The 18,059-nt window shown below is 44.3% G+C and overlaps 2 protein-coding genes across 9 annotated transcripts in view; both read left to right on the top strand.

Moving 5' to 3' along the window:
• Positions 1–1,532: 1,532 nt before the first annotated feature.
• Positions 1,533–6,838, top strand: SIKE1 (suppressor of IKBKE 1). Of its 4 annotated transcripts, XM_034767050.1 has the most exons (6): positions 1,627–1,783; positions 2,300–2,466; positions 2,554–2,659; positions 3,446–3,588; positions 4,012–4,125; positions 4,792–6,838. In XM_034767050.1, the coding sequence occupies exons 2-6, from the start codon at positions 2,308–2,310 to the stop codon at positions 4,891–4,893; spliced, it is 624 nt and encodes a 207-aa protein (XP_034622941.1). In that variant the 5' UTR covers positions 1,627–1,783; positions 2,300–2,307; the 3' UTR covers positions 4,894–6,838. The 4 variants fall into 4 exon arrangements, with proteins under 4 accessions (XP_034622938.1, XP_034622941.1, XP_034622940.1 ...); XM_034767047.1 differs by lacking the exon at positions 1,627–1,783 and adding an exon at positions 1,533–1,619 and having other exon boundaries at positions 2,300–2,659; XM_034767049.1 differs by having other exon boundaries at positions 2,300–2,659.
• A 2,001-nt stretch (positions 6,839–8,839) lies between these two features.
• CSDE1 (cold shock domain containing E1) overlaps positions 8,840–18,059 on the top strand; it is a 48,094-nt gene continuing 38,874 nt past the window's right edge. For all 5 annotated transcript variants that reach the window (XM_034767042.1, XM_034767044.1, XM_034767043.1 and 2 more), the window contains exons 1-2: positions 8,840–8,990; positions 14,603–14,993. The gene's annotated coding sequence lies outside the window, so the exon portion shown is untranslated. The remainder of the gene's footprint in view (positions 8,991–14,602; positions 14,994–18,059) is intronic.

Raw genomic sequence — 18,059 nt, 5'->3', positions numbered from 1 at the left:
AGTGTTTAGACTCTGTGAAACGCTTGTAAGCTTCTGCATGCATTAATCTCACTTGTAATGTCGGTATTCCATGCAATAAGAAAATATGTACGTTTTGCTTTATAACTTTGAAAATGTTTGTTCTTGAACTTGCAAACCCAGGCACAGGAATGGTCCCCCGCCCATCCAGAAGAACTATCCAAATCTCATGGGCCATCAAGGCATAGCATCTGGTTAACAGCCTTATCATACCTGGAAAATGCTATGTGCAAGGAAGCTGAATGAAGGAAATAAAACAAAACCACAGGAAAATGTTTCGTCTGTCTGCACACTGACCCAGCTAGCGACCCCCGCAAAGCCGGAGATTGCAGGACTGCCTCCTGGGCGTGCCCTGCCAGACACCTGGCCTTAGTGATCGCTGGCACGCTCAGCAGTTCGACGACAACTCGTTTGTGTTGCTCGCTTTGGCCTGTAACAAGCCACCTATGACGTGCTGCTGCAGCAGCAGCTGCCGGCTCCTAGCGGCCCGGGCTCAGCGCCTGGTCAGAAGGTGAAGAATGAAGTAGAACCGATCTATCTAGGTGTGACCTTAGACCACACATTGAGTTACCATGCCCACCTGAAGAAGACAGCAGTTAAAGTTAAGATGTGCAACAATCTTCTTAGCAAACTGGCAGGTTCGTCATGGGGTGCTCGTGCTCCAACTTTGCGGACATCAGCTCTTGCCACCTTGTATTTGGTGGTGGAGTACTGCGCACCAGTTTGGAGTTGATTGTCACACACCAAACTGGTGGATACACAGTTACGTGCCGCCATGCGTATCATCTCCAGCACCCTGTGTCCGACTCCATCCCTATGGCTCCCAGTTCTGAGCAATATTGCTCCTCCTCATATCAGATGAGAGGTTGCCACTGGCTAGTTACTGGAGAAAGTACATGCCAACTCAAGCCTGCCACTGCACAATGACCTTTTTAAACCACCAGATGCACGTTTGGCGTCACATCGCCCATTATGGTCTCATCCGCCATGCCAGGATGTTAGGGCAGAAACACTCTGGCGAGAGGAATGGATCGGTTATAATCCCCAACCAGTCCCTCATCGCCGACCCCACAATCTGCCCCGTCGCCAATGGGCCCTGGTGAACAGGTTCCGGACCGGGCAAGATCTCTGTGCAGCCAACCAGTATCGCTGGGCCGTCGTGACAGCCCTTGGTGCAGCTGCGGCGCAAGAGAGAGGCCGCCGCGCATTGTCGATGACTGCCCGCTGGCTAGGTCTGTGTCACGCCACTGAAGATGCCCTGGCTTGGCTGGACGACTCTGCACACGCTAAAAGCGCCCGGCCCTGGGACTGACGGGTGGGGGCCGAGCCCCAGGCCAGCCTGGCTGGGAGGCAGCGCCAGGCTGGGGTAGGGCCAGGGTCACAGGGTGGGGTCGGAGGCAGAGGTCGGGGGCCGCTGCACCAGTGACTCCGGCGGGACCCTGAGCGAGGACTGGGGAGAAATCTGCCCAGGCACTATTGCGCATACTGCGCATGCGTAGATGCCCGTAGCCCGCGAGGGTGCCAAGACCCGTGCTAGGGAGATACCACGCATGCGCCGACTCCCGGGACCGGGTGGGGGCGCGGAAGCGGCGGCTGAGGAGGTGAGTGTCCGCGCGCCGGGCTTCCTTTGCCCCCGCCCCGCCCCACGTCTGTGGGAGGGGCCTAAGCAGCGTCCATCGCCGCGGCCTCGGGCACCTGCCCGAACCCCTCCCTGTCCCCTCAGCGCCCTCCGGCGGGGACCGGATCTCGCCCCGCTCGGCCTGGGGTAAGCGCGCTGCGTTGCGGGTGCGTGTGGCCGGGCTGGGGGGTGGCAGCGCTGGGGGTGGCTGTGCTGGGGGGTGGCAGAGCTAGGGCTGGCCGGGCTGGGGGGTGGCAGAGCTGGGGCTGGCCGTGCTGGGGTTGGGGGGTGGCTGCGCTGGAGATAGCTGGAGTGGGGGGGAGGGTAGGTTGCAAACCCTCTAGGATTGTCCTGGAGTCTCCAGAAATTAAAAGATTAATCTTTAATTAAAGATAATATCATGCGATGAAAACTCTAGGAATTCATCCAACCAAAGTTGGCAACCCAGGGGCCAGCAGCGCTAGGGCAGTTCCCCAGCTGTACTGCAGGGGCAAACCCTACACAGCGGGCTGGGGACAGACACCCCCATCATAGTGTCCTCGGCATTCCCCGATCTCCCCAAATGGGTCCCGCTAGAGGCCAATCTCCTGTTAATTCACCTGGCACAGGAGGGCACGCTTCCCACATGGGAAGCAGGTGCCTACTACCGCTGTTTGTTCTCAGTGCTCACTATGACCTGCACAATAGAGAAGATCTTAACAGATGCCAAGACCTTGCTTGAAAGGCTGAAGGACCATGATAATGCAGCAGAGTCTCTCATTGATCAGTCTACTGTTCTCCATAAACGGGTGGCAGCCATGAAGGAGATTGGAACGTCACTATCAGAAAAGGTTAGTGCAGGAGACACCATTCTTCTACGCAAAAGAGTTATACAAATGTATGTTATGCTTGGTAAAAGCGTCCCTTTGTTTTGCAAGTACCAAGAAGATGCAACTGATCTGAAGGACATATCTAAATACAAACCTCACATCTTGCTATCACAAGAAAACACACAGATCAGAGACTTGCAACAGGAAAACAGAGGTTAGTAGTCTAGAGCTACATGAGTGCTCTTCACACTTGAATGCCTAGAACCTTTAGAATAGTAAATTATATACCTATAAGCAGCATAACATGAAAGGGAATGCAGATGCACTAAAATACCTAGCATCTTGTGCTTAACTGTATGTGGAAAGGTAAGGCATCACCAACAAATATGACTTCACATTTTACCCAATAGCTTCTTATAATTCTTAAGTGGTATAACCCTGTCACTACGGTCTCAGAAGAAAGAATCCCTTCAGTGGACTTTCTTGATGGGGTTTTATTGTGAAGAAAGTGTGTTAAAGGTGGGAGCTTAGAAACATGCATTTTGGAAAAATGTGTAATGACTTGAGGAACAATGAAAATAAAGGCATCCATCTTCTATGAAAAGGCTATTTCTTCTCTGGAGCCTATTATATTGAATAAAATGTTTGCTGCATAAATAAAACGTCAGGGTCCTGAGGCCAGTAACTTTTCCATCATAGTGTAATGTATTGGTTTATTTTTCTCTAGTTTGTAATCAAATGTGCAATTCTAGGTGGAGGGAAATTGGGTTGCTTGAAAACTTTACAGTATGTTCTTTTTGAAGTAACTTAATTGAACAAAAAAAGAAGAACAGGAGTACTTGTGGCACCTTAGAGACTAAGTGTGGGAGATTTTACACACCTGCTAGGAACTTGCCTTTATTAAGTTTGTGTGTATAATGGAAGGTAACCTCATACAACTGTAGTGAGGAAGGTGCCCTTCAAGATTGTTGTTTCATGATGCTTGTATTGTATGTTGTAGAGTTGTGGATCTCCTTGGAGGAACATCAAGATGCTTTGGAACTTATCATGAGCAAGTACAGGAAGCAGATGTTGCATTTAATAATGGGAAGAAAAGATGTGGATGCTGAGCCAGTCCTAAAAGTGCATGAGGCTCACTCTTCGGTAAATTGGGGAGGGCGGTAATCATTATTTTACCTGTTTCTGGCAAGCGTTGGGAATAAAGTTTGTACTTTAAAAACCCTGTGCTCTGCCACTATTGTTTACCTTTATGTTTGCTTTGTATCCTTTCCCACAAACAACTCTGCTCTGAAATATCCTTCCTGATTCCATAAGCCATGGAACCTCCTGCACCTTCCATTCCTTCCTATAAACACTGCAACAATAACCCAGAGTTCCATGCCAACTTCAACTTAATAAAATCTACATTTTAAAAAGGAACTAATAAAATACATCATAAACTTCATTCAAGAAGGGACAAGTAGGACTATTTGTCCTACTTGTAGCTATTGGAAAAGTATTTGGAAGATGTAAAACAGTGTCACTGTGAACTGAGCATAGTATTGTCCTGCTTCAATGTATTTGCAGGAAATTGAGAATCACGTAGACAGAATCTGTGAGATGGGGGAAGCAATGAGAAAAGCTGTTCAGATGGATGATGATCAATTCTGTAAAATTCAGGAAAAACTAGCCCAGTTGGAGGTAAGACCTTGGTGTGGCTTTGAAGTTGGTTGTGGGATGGACCTGTTGCCTACTTGTACTCACTAAGGGTAAATCTAGGTTTTGGGATATTGACTGATTTAGAGAAATCCTTTCTGCTTCATACAGGGATATGACCCAGGCTGGCTTTTTAAAGGGAAATCCTAACAATCTCTTTAAATTTTGCATACAGTAAGTAAATGTTAGAAAAAATTGACCAAATAGCAAACAACTTTAGAAAGACATGTCTTTCTATATTTAATATTTCTGTAGCAGTCAGCAACTAGGATTTTACTTCATAGAGGCTGCTGTTTTGTATAGTATGCACTAATCCTGTTCTGAAATGCTTCTTCTATTCATGAAGAGCAGAAAATAAGGGACAGAGGGATACCCCATCTGTGCTCACTATTTTTGTGTATTGGGCACCAAAATAAAACATTTAAAAGTGGAATAAAGAGCACAGCCCCTATGCCTCTCCATTCACCCAAGGTTCTTCTGTGGTGTGTGGGGGTGTGTCTGTATGTGTAGAATTAAGAGAATGTAGTTCCCCACTCTGCCAGTGCAGAGATGTTCCCCACTGCACAATTTCAGTATTTTAGAGCTATTTAGTACTGTCATTTAATTATGAATTAGTTCATTTCTGTTTTAGCCAAAATGTCGATTTTGCAGCTTGAAAATAAAGAGCTGCGGGAGCTGTTATCCATCAGCAAAGAAACTATCGAGGTGAGGCGAGAGGAGCTGCCTGACATTGCATCTCAAGCCACAAAATAACTCTCTCTCCAAACGCTTGACTTTTCAAACTCTATGGAAACCAACCACTGTACAGGAAAATGTTTTATCTTAGTTATGTTTTATTACTTCATGTGTTTCCTGGTATCCCTGTCTGATGTCACCCTCTGATGGCAATGGTTTGCATTGCTGCTCAGTCTTAACAGTATTCAACAGCTTAACAATGAGGCATTTATGCAGCTATACTCCTTGCAATTGTTTGTTTCCTCTCATGAAGAATGTTTCTGGATCAGCCCCAATGGGAGACATCTAACTCTGTAGGCAGCAATTCAAATCCACTTTAGCATTCTCACTTCATCGGTGGTTACAGAGCATTTTACAAGTTATGATTGTTTTTAATCTAATAGATATGAGTGAAAGCATTTATTGGAGAAGTTGTCTTGTAAATATTAAACATCACACATTTAATTTTGCTTTAAATAACTCTCCAAACAGTATTTGGCTGGGTTAACAATGTCACTTAGATACAGACTCTCTGCTTTTTATTGTAAACAGACCGAGAGAATGGCAGAGCTGTAGTTGAGCATGTTTTCTAGCTCTTGTGTTGGAAGGAGTGAACACACCCAAAGCCCAGAATACTAGGTAATGTTTAAAAGCATCACTCTTAATCCAGAAACAATCAATTTTTAAATGCAGGCTTTCCATCCCTGTTAGCAAGAATTCAAAAGATTTTTCATGAATTAATACTAAACGTCTCAGTTCCAACACGAGTGTACTTATTACTTCATCCTCTTCTGTGAGTGAGGGTTCTGTTGGACACGGATATAGGCCTTATGTTTTTGAGTGGAAGAGACTTCCTTCCCTCACCCCAGGACATCTTTGGCAAGTGTGAGTTGGGTAGAGACAAGGGCTTTCTGGAAAGGAAAATAATGGGAGAAAAATTATCTCTTCTCCTTTCTTCCATCTCAGTTGAAGAATAAATGAAATAACCTAGTACGCTATTTTTCTGAAGAACTCAGTGCTTTGAGACCAGACAGCAAACAGAGTAATTATTTATCATGGCTCTTGCTTTTATGGCAACGTGTGCTGTGAGATTGGCGTAAATGCATTCCACCTCATGACACGACACGGGGTCGTACCACAGCTTGATTAAGATGTGGAGTTTAAGGAATTGGAAGCTGAGCAGCAGTCGCCTTCTCAGACAGTCATCGCTGAAATCCTTACGAGGAAGAGGAGTCAAGAGGGTGCTGTTTTAATGAGTACTTCTGCTAGTCCACTTTTCTAAACATAAATGTTCACTGTAGAATCTGAGACCCTAAATGTAGTGAGTGTGACTTATTGCTGTTGGAGGGATTTCCAGAAGAGCATAAGATGGCTTAACTCCCATTGAAGTCAGTCAGTTAGGTGCCTAACTGTTGAAAATCCAACCTTTCATCACAGCCCCTGAACTTCAGTCCAAGAGCAAAATACCTCCTTGTTGCTTCACTTTCCACAATTGATCTTCCCCAATGGAAGTGCTGAGGAATAATTTGGCACCTTTCTACATCCTGTATGACCATACTGCAACCACTAGGAACTGGGATCCTGAGTACAGAATGTGGAATTGACAGGAAAACTGCTGCTACTCTGTGCTATACAAACATAGACTAATTAGTAGAACTGGTTCAAGTTTAGTAGAAACTTCCTTAGCATCAGTTGTAGCTTTATGCCTTTAAATATGCCATCAGTGCCACTTTCCGTGTCAAATGAGTTCCTGTAATGAGCAGATATGTGCTCAGTTTGTTTGATTCTGATTTATACTGTAAATATTCTAAGGGAGGAGATACTATGAATAAATTAGTGTTACTGTGGTGTGCTACGATAATTCTTTGTCATTTGCCTGCTCTAAGCGGTCGGCTGACTTGAAACAGTTTTCTTTACAGCTCAGGTTTATCAAGTATGTATATTGGCTTTTTATTTTTCTTGAAATAAATCTCTTGAAGTATTACCATGTGACTGTGCTTTATATAGATGGCTATCTACCAACACTTGTAACCCCATGTAATGCAATTACTTTGACTAATTACTTAGAAGTTATAATAGAGGCAAAACAAAAATGAGTGCTCTGTGCACAAACATCCAGTTTGCATAAGAAAAGGGAAAAAAGGAGTTAGTTCCACTAATACAAGGAGTCTGGTGGCACCTTAAAGTCTAACAGATTTATTTGGGCATAAGCTTTCACGGGTAAAAAACCAACTTCTTCAGATGCCACTGGCCTCCTTGTTGTTTTTGTAGGTACATACTAACACGGCTACCACCTGGTACAGTTCCATTAATGTGGCCTTCGATTTCTATGAGAGGGTGACATATTGTATCTGCAGCAATGTCTCCTGAGAAATTCCAGCTGTCTGTCAGATTTGACTGAGGAACATTCTCTGAATGCTTTTACGTTGCAAGCTCTCTGGGGTACAGGACTGTATTCCTATATGTCCACATAACCTCTAGCACATGATGAGTTTTACTGTAATACCAGAGCTGTGAATTGGTAAAATTACATGTGTTTATATTGTATGAGACCATATACTCCCCTACTGTAGCTTTACTGTAAGAGTGAAGTGCTCTTATGGATATTGATGATGGAAGTTGTGTAACTGGGGGCCAACAATGGAAAAGCCCTGCTCCCCCTCCCTATCAACACAAGATTAAATGGGCTATCCACATCTGAAAGACCACTTTGTTCTTCCTGTTGCTTTCTACTTAGCACTTTAATCCACGGAAAGAAAGGATACAATCCCTTCTCCCAAAACTTTGAAATGTCTCTTTAGACAAAGTAGGGCCCAATTGAAAAAACCTGTAGAGAACAGCTATCAAATCTTTATTTCTATTCCTAATAATAGACCCATAATAATGAGTGTTTTTGTTTTAGCTTTCAGGTCTGAACATTTCTGACCCTTAACAGAGTAACAGGACAAATCCATCCAGCATCAGTATCTTTGTTTTTTTTTCTGATGCTTCATTTCTTGGAGTTATTTCAGGCTTTTATGTGAGCAAAGGAATCCTGCAGTTTACTTGTTGTGCTGCTTCTCGTGTCCCTGTTAACAATCCAAAAAAGTAGAACAGCTGTCTGTAACACAGTATGGACATTGCCAGGAATAGATCTATTGCATAGGGCAAGATCAGCAATTTAAGGTCTCATGACTGACACTGAAAGGCTATTTTGAAATAGTACTTTCATCCTGGATAGTAGAGCACTCTGTGGCTTTGTAAGTTATTGTAAATAATTTTCAAATGCTTAGAACTGAATGCTGTCAACTATAGATGTTACACAATTGGAGCTGCCTCTTTTCTAGAAAAGCAAAACTTCACAAAGATTTCCTACAGTTAGCTAGACCGATTAACTTCATTGCTGTGAGCACCGTTGGAAGCCATAATCTAGAGCGAATGCTGTTTTAAGCACTGTCTCGTTTAAGCCTGTTGGCGCGAGTCTTGGGCTGGTGTAAAACACACCAGCCCTGCCTGCCCATGCGTGCAGAGAGCCAGGGGGCTGGTGTGAGGCTGGGGGATTGTTGCTGAAGGGGCCGAGCGGAGCAGGCGCTTGGTGCGGGATGCGGACGGGCGGTCTTGCGATCCCGAAGCAGCAGGACCGGCGTGCCCATGCCGGCAGCGTGGCTGGCACTCCGCCGAGACACGCCCTGCACGTGGAAAGCCGGGTTGTTTTGCCGTGCCGAGTCCCGCGCTGCCACTAGGGGGCGCTGCCGCTTCTCGCCATGCAGGCTGGCCCTGGGGTCCCGCGCCCCCTAGCAGCGGCCTGGGCACAAGGGGCCCGCGGGGCTGCGCACGCGCGACCACCAGTTGCTGTCACGTGCTTAGGGCCCTAACACCTCGCCCGTTGGCTTCGCTTCCCGCACAAGCGCACATCGCCCCCTGCCCCAGGGATGGGGGGGGAGGAATGCGCGCATGCGCACTGTCCCCAATGAGGGGGCTTTATGCGCTTGCGCATTCCCCTCATTCCGTGAGTCGGGTTCCCCGCGCGCACGCGCGTCTCTTCCTCCGTTGCCGGCCCCTCCCCACGGGTCTCTCGCGAGAGGCCGGGATTTATTCCTACGTGCTGTGCCGTGCTGCTCATGGCGGCGCTGGAGCGGGGGCGCTGAGCTGTTGGGGTAAGTGCGGCCTGAGGCGCGGCCCTGGAGCGCCCTTACCCGCCTAGGCGGGCCCCGTGAGCTCTGAGGGGCGGCGGGAGGGGCTGGGGCGGCCTGAGAGCCCGCGTCTTCATCGCCCTCTCCGCCCAACGGTCCCGAGCGGGCAGAGCCCCTCCCCCGCCCTTCCTGTGGTGAGGCGCGGAGAGGCCGATGGGGCCCGGCGCGGGAGGCCGCGGCCGGCGCGGGAGCTGCTGGGGGCCCGGGGGTGGTGGGCCGATGATGGGGCCTGAGTAGCGAGAACACTACAAGTCCCAGCGTGCAGTGGGCGGCGGCCTGCCGCGGGGACTGCTGGGGGTGTAGTTCGAGCTGCGTGGGGCCGCGGGCCGGGGCAGGTTCAGGACTACACTCCCCGAGTGCCGCTGAGCAGGGCCGCCTGCCGGGGCTGCTGGGGGATGGAGGCCGGGGCGGTGCTGGATTAGTGGGGCCTGGGCGCGGGGAGGGCGATAGGTTCCAAGGTGCTGCATGAGGGGCCCGCCGAGGGCTCTGGGGGATGGAGTGTGGGCCGCTGCGGGTCTGGAGCCGGGGAGAACTACAGGTCCCGGCATGCAGCGCGCAGTCAGCCCCGCCCGGGAGGGAACGCAGGCCTCTCTTCCTTTGTGTGTGGGGGAGCAGCCGCCATTTTCCTTTCTCTCCCCCCCCTCCCCTTTGTATGCGGCGAGGGTCGCAGGCCCGGCCCCTGCTGGCTCGTCGGGGAGCCGTCATGGCCGGCGGACCCATGGGGCTACGGCCTGCCTGAGCGGGTCTGCGGGGAGGGGCGCCCGCCCGGGCCGATGCTTTGTCACGCTCTGGGTCTCCAGTCCCTCACCCGCTTCCGCTAAACCCCCGGCAGGACTGCGCTACTTCTCTGCTACTCACGTCCGGGACTGAGGAGTTCGGCACCACCCCGAGCCAGGGCGTCCCTGGGTTTTTTTTTTCTCCTCAGTCTTTCACAGTCGCCACCATCTTGCTGCAAAGTAACATGTGTTGTAGCCAGTTTGGAGGCCTGGATGGGGAGGCTGCTGCTCCCTCCAACCTAACATACGCCTGGATACCATGGAGTCATAGAATATCAGGGTTGGAAGAGACCTCAGGAGGTCATCTAGTCCCATCCCCTGCTCAAAGCAGGACCAATCCCCAACTAAATCATCCCAGCCAGGGCTTTGTCAAGGCTGGCCTTAAAAACCTCTAAGGAAGGAGGTTCCACCACCTCCAGATGTAACCCATTCCAGTGCTTCACCACCCTCCTAGTGAAATAGTTTCTCCTAATATCCAGTACACTGTAAATGTCTGCATAGGCCACTTGGTTTGCTGCAGGCCCTAGTGTGGGGGCCCTGCTAATGAGAATGATGCATCAGATTCTGTTCTTTGTCTGGTGTAATAACGTCATTCTGCAAGATACACTGGCTAGCTCTAAACCAGTTTAAAGGAAAAAAACTAACTTTGCTTTAATATTTACCCTTGTTTCAGTTTGAATTGTTTTTAAATACATCTGTTAACTTGCATGGCCCACTAACAAATTTGTCACTTCAACCTCTGTCTTGATTCTCTCCCCCCCCCCCCCCCCCTTTCTCTCTCAAATGCTTTTAAACAATCTCAGCTTCAGAGTAATGGCATCTGACAATTGCTACTTCATTGGCCCAGGTTTGTGGATATCATATGGAGCTCTCTGGAGTTCTTACTGTTACCTTTAGCTGATAGGTGCTTAAACAATGAAATATTTGAAAGATCTCCAAAAGAAACCTTACTATAAAATAATTATTAGTATTATGTCTTCAGAGCTGTGGCTTGCTAGCTAAAAATGAAACATCCAATTTCCATTAAACATGGCAGCATTGTTCTCTTAAGATATATTCTAAATAAACACATTTGAGTTAAACAAATGGTGTTTTAACCCCATCTGTTGCCGTGTGTGAAACTACATGAGAATACCCATTGTTTCAAAACTGGGATGTAACAGAAAATGGCTGTGGCTGCAGCCTGGCAATTTTTTTTGATTCTGGTGAACTGAAAACATGCATGTGCAGAGTACTTAATAACCCTCTTATTTAAATTAATTAAAACTTGAAAGACCTTAAACTGCAAAACATGCATAGCTTTAGCTTTGTCTCTGAGTTAATCCTCTCTGCTGTAAATATACAAATGCAGAGACCAGTGTGACAAGGGCTGGGCAGCTGCTCTGTGTTTATGGCTGGGAGGAGTATTTATAGCAGATGAGTTGAAAAGTAAAGAATTTGAGGCAGACACAAATTCAGATTTTAGTGAGGCAGACAGAACTTGACTAAACCTTTTTCAATACTGTAAGAATGGTAAACTCATCTCTACATCAAACCAAAATTATGAAATGAAAGTATGTGCTAAAACTTTCTCCATATCTAATTAAATTAGCCCTAGGCAGACATGTAATTAGGATAAGAAATGTTTTGAATTGCTTCATGAAAGAACTAAGTCATGTTCCTGCAGGGCTAAAAAGTGTTTAATGTAGCATTAATTTAACAGTAACCAATAGTGTGCTAGGCAATTTGGATTCAAAATATTTTAATAAGGGGATCCTGGCTTGTTTGCAAGGCATCTCCCCCCACCCCCAAATCTCAATAGGTTCTCTCCATTCTTATTGTGTCCCTTAAGTTTCCCCGTTGTCTTCTGTAGCAAGTCAGTATAAAATCTTCATACTGAGACATGAAGCCCCATTTGCACTGATGATGTCATGTAGTACCAATTGGCCCTCCTTAAGACAACATGGTCTCTGTACATTATGGGCAAGTGGATACTGTCACTTGATTTTGGTAAAGCTTCTCAATTTACTCTCTTCTGCATCTCTCAAATAGCTTGATTTGTTGCAGGTGTTGTGTGGGTGTAGTGAGGGGAGAAATTTTAAAAACCTAATGCTTGGAAACATTTGTAAATAACTTCAAAATTTGGTGCACATTCTCAGCTTTTTATGACAAGCTGGATGAAATGCAGAGCTGAGAGAGACCCACCCATGTTTCACCAAAATGTTAATTCAAATTCCCTGTTCCTGACAGAGCATTAATGATATGGCCATAAGCTTAAACTTTCAAGAAACATCAAAAATCAAGTCTTTTTTTTTTTCCAGGCTGGATCATGCAGAGAGATGCAAACTTGTACTGCTGGTGTGTTTTATGTGGAAAATTACTGAGATAAACTAGGACTGTGTATATCTGAAAAAAACCTTCATTTTGAGTGCTAAGGTGTGTGTGTGCTTTAGTGCCTTGGGGGGCCTCTAGCCACAATACAGTGGAGTCTATCCTTGTGGATCTGGCTCTGTGGATTTATTTAGATACTAGGAGGTTCTGGAATCCCCATCAGAGGTTTTTAAGAGGTTTTCAGTGGATCCCTGAAATAAAATCTTCAGGGATCCACTGAATCAGAGCTATTTGCATAGAGGCCTTATGCTTCTGCAGTACCTGAAACCCTCTTGTATCTCCATAGTAGCATAGTTGTGTTAACAGTTATGGGTTGTCTTACAAGTTTCTGATGATCAAAATTTCCCTCTTGGGGTATGGTATTTTAAGATTCCTCCTCCATAATCTGAAATCAGTGTGGACTCAGTCATTATTATACTTCACAGTGGATGATGGTTTCTCAAGTCCTGCTGGGAGAAAGGGGGAATGATGCTTCAAAGAAGGCACTCAGGCTGAGTTGCTGTCCTCAGCCTCCGGATGATGTGGGGAATATCATAGAAATATAGTGTTGGAAGGCACCTCAAAGTCATCCTGTCTAGCCCCCTGCACTGAGGCATGACCAAGTAAACCTAGACATTTCCTGACAGATGTTTGTCCAACCTGTTCTTAAAAACCTCTGATGGGGATTCCAGAACCTCCTAATATCTAACCTAAATCTCCCTTGCTGCAGATCAGACCCTTTATTTCTTGTCCTGCCTTCAGTGGACATAGAGAACAATTGATGACACTCCTCTTTCTAACAGCCCTTAACATATTTGCAGACTGTTATCAGGTAGCCCCTCAGTTCTCTTTTCTCAAGCCTGATTTTTTTCATCTTTCCTCATAGGTCAGGTTTTCTAAATCTTTGATCATTTTTGTTGCTGTCTGCTGGGCTCTTTCTAATTTTTCTACACCTTTCCTAATGTGTGATACCCAGAACTGGACATAGTACTCCACCTGAGGCCTCACCAGTGCTGAGCAGAGTGGGATAATTTTCTTGTCTTACTTACAACTCTTGTGTTAATGTACCCCAGAATATTAGCCTTTTTTGCAGCTGCATCAACTGACTCACATTTAATTTGTGATCCACTTTAACCCCCTCCCAATACTTTCTAGCAGTATTACCACCAACCCAGTTATTCCTCATTTTGTTGTACCATTGGTTTTTGCTTCCTAAGTGCAAATTACTTCACTGCTTTATTGAATTTCATCTTGTTGAATTCCGTCCTATTCTCCAATTTGACAAGGTCCTTTGGAATTCTAATCCTGTCTTCCACAATGCTTGCAACTTCTCCCAGCTTGGTGTTTGGAAATTTTATAAGCATGCTTTCCATTCCCTTATCCAGATTGTTAATGAAAATATTAAATACTAGACCCAGGACTGACCCCTGTGGGATGCCACTACATATGCCCTCCCAGGTTGACAGTGAGCCATTGATAACTACTCAATGAGTAGTGTTTCAACCAGTTGCGTGATATGTAACTTCACTGTTTTCCTACCCAGGGAACACACTTCTATCCTTCACACAAGCCAGTACACTTATGCCCTCAATGGTTTCTTTCACCTAGTAGTCCAGTGTATTAGATGTCAGTTTCTGTTTCAAGCCCTCTGCTTGTGGAAATTGAAACAGTATGTGTTCAGAAAGGATTGTAATGCCCAGTCATTACTACAGAGTGGAATAGTCTAATAGTACAATTATGCCGTTCATTGGCTCTAGGTGTTGCATAATGAGGTTTTGAAATGTCATAAAATGACAAATGATGGTACAACTTGTCTATGTTGTGTCAGAATATGCAGGCTGTTCACTTACAGCAATGACAGACACCCTTCAAGGGACACCCTCCGTTGCAAAGCAATTTTGTTTGTTCTAGGTACTAGACCTGCACGTATATCTCCCTGACCATATTGTTTTTTTTTTTTAAGTTTCTGGTTGTATCAAAGACCCATACCAACAGCAGGGGAGGCTTGTTGATTAAACGGTGTAACTGACTAGACATAAAGTGCTGTCAAATGGATCATATAAACAGTTTAGGAGAAAAGGTTCAAATTTACATAAACTACCCCTTTCATTCACTTGGTATCGATCAAAGCAAGGTTACTGTTGCAGTGTGTTTATATGTAATAAAATTTGGAGCTTTCTTGGAAAGCATTACTGCATCTGCATAGGCTGTCATGAGTTGGAAATGTTTCTGTTCCGTCCCTGTTTGGAGGTGGATCCTCTTGGGAATCTAAGACCAAAAATGGGAAAACTAGAGTGTATCTATAAAAGCAGATAATCTTGTCCAACATGGGACAAACCTGCAGCATTAAGGTAGTGGCAAAGTACTTGGTGGTAGGAATTTATGGTTTATAATATGTTTATTCCAATTATACTTAGTGTGTATTGTTTTTTTTTTTTTTTTCTTTTCCAGTATGAAGTGTAACAGAACAGAATTTACCACCTGAAACTGCTGCTTCAAGTTCAGATCAGGAAAGGAAAACGCCACATTGTAACAACAAAACAAGACCAAAGAAGAGTAAACCTATACTGAAGACACAACACTTGATCTGAAACAAGAAGTTTGTGCCTACTCAACAGCTTCAAAAGAGCACGTCCCAACGCTGCTAGTAGTCTTTGTTTTCTCCAGTGCTGCACTGAAACTCCCCAGTGCAGCAGCAGTTATATTCTTTATTAGCTTCATAGATCATTTTCCTCTCGCTGTCTTTTTTTAATAATAGCAGTCTTCGTACTTTGAAACGTGTGCTGAAACAGAAGAATCAGCGAATACTACTGAAAGTGCAATATTTGAATATCACTGCGAGGTTGGTGCATGTACTATCTCTATTAAACAGTTATAAATGGTTCTGAACTAAATCCTTCAATTATTTGGAGTATAACACAACTTGTTAACAAATGTTCACTATTGCCTAGACTAGTGTTTATTGGTCTCAAATGTATGAGGGTAGAATTAACAGAACCCGATTGCTTCCATTTAAAATTATTTATGGAGTCTCTTTAAGAATTGTCACTTGTAGCTTGTGGTCACTTGGCCAGTAATGGAAAGCAATCTTGTAAATGCATGCAATCATTTTTCAAAGCTTCTACAATTTTCTCCAGGTTTCTCTTGAAATCAGTTTACTCTAATGCTTTAGATGGGTATCTTTTATTAATAAAATTCCTATTTATCCTCAAATACTGATATTGCTGCAGTTGATAGTCCCCACTTCTGTAAACTGGCAGGCTAGACGTACAAGATGACTTCTTTTGCTAGTGGACTCCTGAGTTGGAGAGTACCCATGGGTCCAGTCTAGCAAAAAGCATCTGGCTTCTGCATTGCAAAAAGCGATCCAAGCTTCTGTAGACTAGTACAGCAATTCCAAAGAGGCCAGATCAAAAAAAAAAAAAAAAAAAAAAGTTGGAAGTTGCCTCAAGAGCACCTTTTGTGATGGGACTCTGGATAAGTGGCACATGTAAATCGACAAGGTTCTTATTTGATTTTGTTTATTCAGCATTATAAAATGAAGTTGAAATAGGCGTAGAAATATGTCAAGCACTTGGAAAGAACTTGTTGAATTTTCCTTGCTGTTTTCTCCCCTTACTGCATACCTTAGTGCCAACCTGGGCAATGCATCTCCTATTGGACTGAATTTATCATCTAATGGCCAATCAGTAATTTTTTTTCACCGTTCTAGAAATAGTCTTAACATTAAACCCAAACTAGCTCAAATGATATAATTCAAAGGAAGTTTTTGTGTAAGAGAAGTTACAGCAAAGTGTTTTTACCTTGTTAGTTGAGGTTTTTTTGAATGTAGTTTATAATTTTTTTGCATATTTGTAACACTTGAATACCTCTAGTTCCAATGGCATTTACTGGCAGTTCTTCAGAAGCATGCAGAGGCCATTTTTCAAATGGATTTCATAAAACTTGGGACCCTTTTATCAATGTGAGGTGTCTCTCCTCACTATAGCTCTTTCAAAGTAGGTTAGTTGCTTCACCCATACTGTTGCTGAGCTGTTTTCAGTTTGAAAACCATTTCATTCCCTTCCCCCAACCATTTCCTCACTATTGACCATTTGCAGGACACCAGCTCCTCTTTTTTTAAATAAATTTTAGTGCTGATGGCTGTTAAAGCCAATCAGTAGGGAGTACTTAAAGGTGTTGCCTTCCCTTGATGCTGTCTGCCTCACAAAGGAAGGTGCCCTAGGGGTTGCACCAATTTGAACATGGGTATCCCAAAGCCTGAAATTCTGGTCTGGTTTATGCTTATGGCAGAGGGCTCTGCTACAGTGTAGAACTGTGGAGGGCATTCTGATCATTGTAACATTTAAGGAATAAAGATACTTTGAGCATCTGTCTGAATATACCAAGATTATGGTTTTGAAGCTTCTTGTAGTTTTAGAATTTTGCCTTTGGAGCTAGTGTTGTAGTGGTAAGTGCATTTGATATTCTCTCCATTATATCATATATTAGTACATTTTGGCATAGCTACTAGAAATTCTTTAGGTGTTCTCTAAAGCTTGTACTACTTGCTAATATTTAAACTGAGGATGTAACTGTCTTGTGTTAAGCTTTAGTTGATGTATTTCTTGGTGCTTGATTTGTTTGAAACACTTTATTCAGTCATAAGTTATGAACCTTGGTTATTACTGAGTTGAGAAATTGCATCAGTCTGAACAAGACTCAGGTAAAGTGGTCAGGTTTCTTAAAAGCTTTTCACTCTTGGGTGTTACTTAAAAGAATGAATCCATACAGAATTATGACGTATCAGAAAGCTCTAAAAATTCCAGTGTAGCAGAAAAATCTCTCCTATTCTGATGTAACTGCATATGAAATCTTTCCTGTCACTTGGGATGTCCCAAGAAAATAGTAAAAATGGTTTTGAAGCGGCTTGGTGGAGTTACTGTTTTCGCAGAAGAAGGAAAGTGTTCTGCCCCACATATAACTTTACTTATCCAAACTTGTTTTTATTCAGCTACAAGTTTTAATGTGGTGGCAACAAAACCTGGGATAGTTAACTTGACTGTACAGCAACTGTTTATAAAACTCAATATTTGCATTTTTTATCTAATATTTACCATAAATGATTAGTTTTCAGTATTTTCACTTGTACCCTAGCTCCATGGAAGAACAGATCTTTCTATGACATGCTTCAAGGCTTTTTAATAAAATGCTAAGTATGGCTGAAGAGAAATCAACTGCCTAAACTAAGGCTTGTAGCAAAGTTGCTGGCCATTGTACTATACCAAACGGAGAACAGTTAAAATCCTGGGCAGTAGAAGGGTTCAGCTTGCTCTTGACATTACATGAAGGGCCAAATCCTGTGGGAAGTGTACCACTTGCAGTTCCCAGTAAGAATAGATGGAAGTTTTCAGGTGCTCAGCACCTCTCAGGATTTCTCTGTCTATGTTCTGCCCTCTCTCTCACAGAGAAGCTCTTGTAATGAAAGACATGGAAAGTTGTTAAAAATGGGAAAGGAGAAATACTTAAGCCTTCCTAAAATTGTAGGTTCTCTCAGACTTAACTAGTCTCTCAGCTTTCAGATATTCCAATTTGAGTTTTGTATTGCTAGACGCAGGATTTCTACAGAATTTAATTTGGGGGAGCTCTTCACTGGCATAGATACAAAGCAAACCCCTGATCATGTACCCATTTAAATCAATGGGAATCTTCCCACAGGTTTCAATGGGAGCCATATCCAGTCCCCTGACAACTGTTGGTAGTGTCAGGTTCAATCTTGCTGAAGTGGTAACTACTGCTTCCCTTAAACTAACCTGTGCAGCTCTCCCTTTAAAATGGAACAATAAAACACTACCTATCCTATTTTCAGTGGGGAGCATACTGTACAATGGAAGAAGTTTGAAGATGGAAGGGGCTTTGAATTGAGTTG

The sequence above is a fragment of the Trachemys scripta genome, chromosome 4 (genome assembly GCF_013100865.1).
Source record: "Trachemys scripta elegans isolate TJP31775 chromosome 4, CAS_Tse_1.0, whole genome shotgun sequence".
Taxonomy (NCBI): domain Eukaryota; kingdom Metazoa; phylum Chordata; order Testudines; family Emydidae; genus Trachemys; species Trachemys scripta.
Note: the sequence above shows the minus strand (reverse complement) of the source record. Positions and strands in the feature narration are given on the sequence as shown.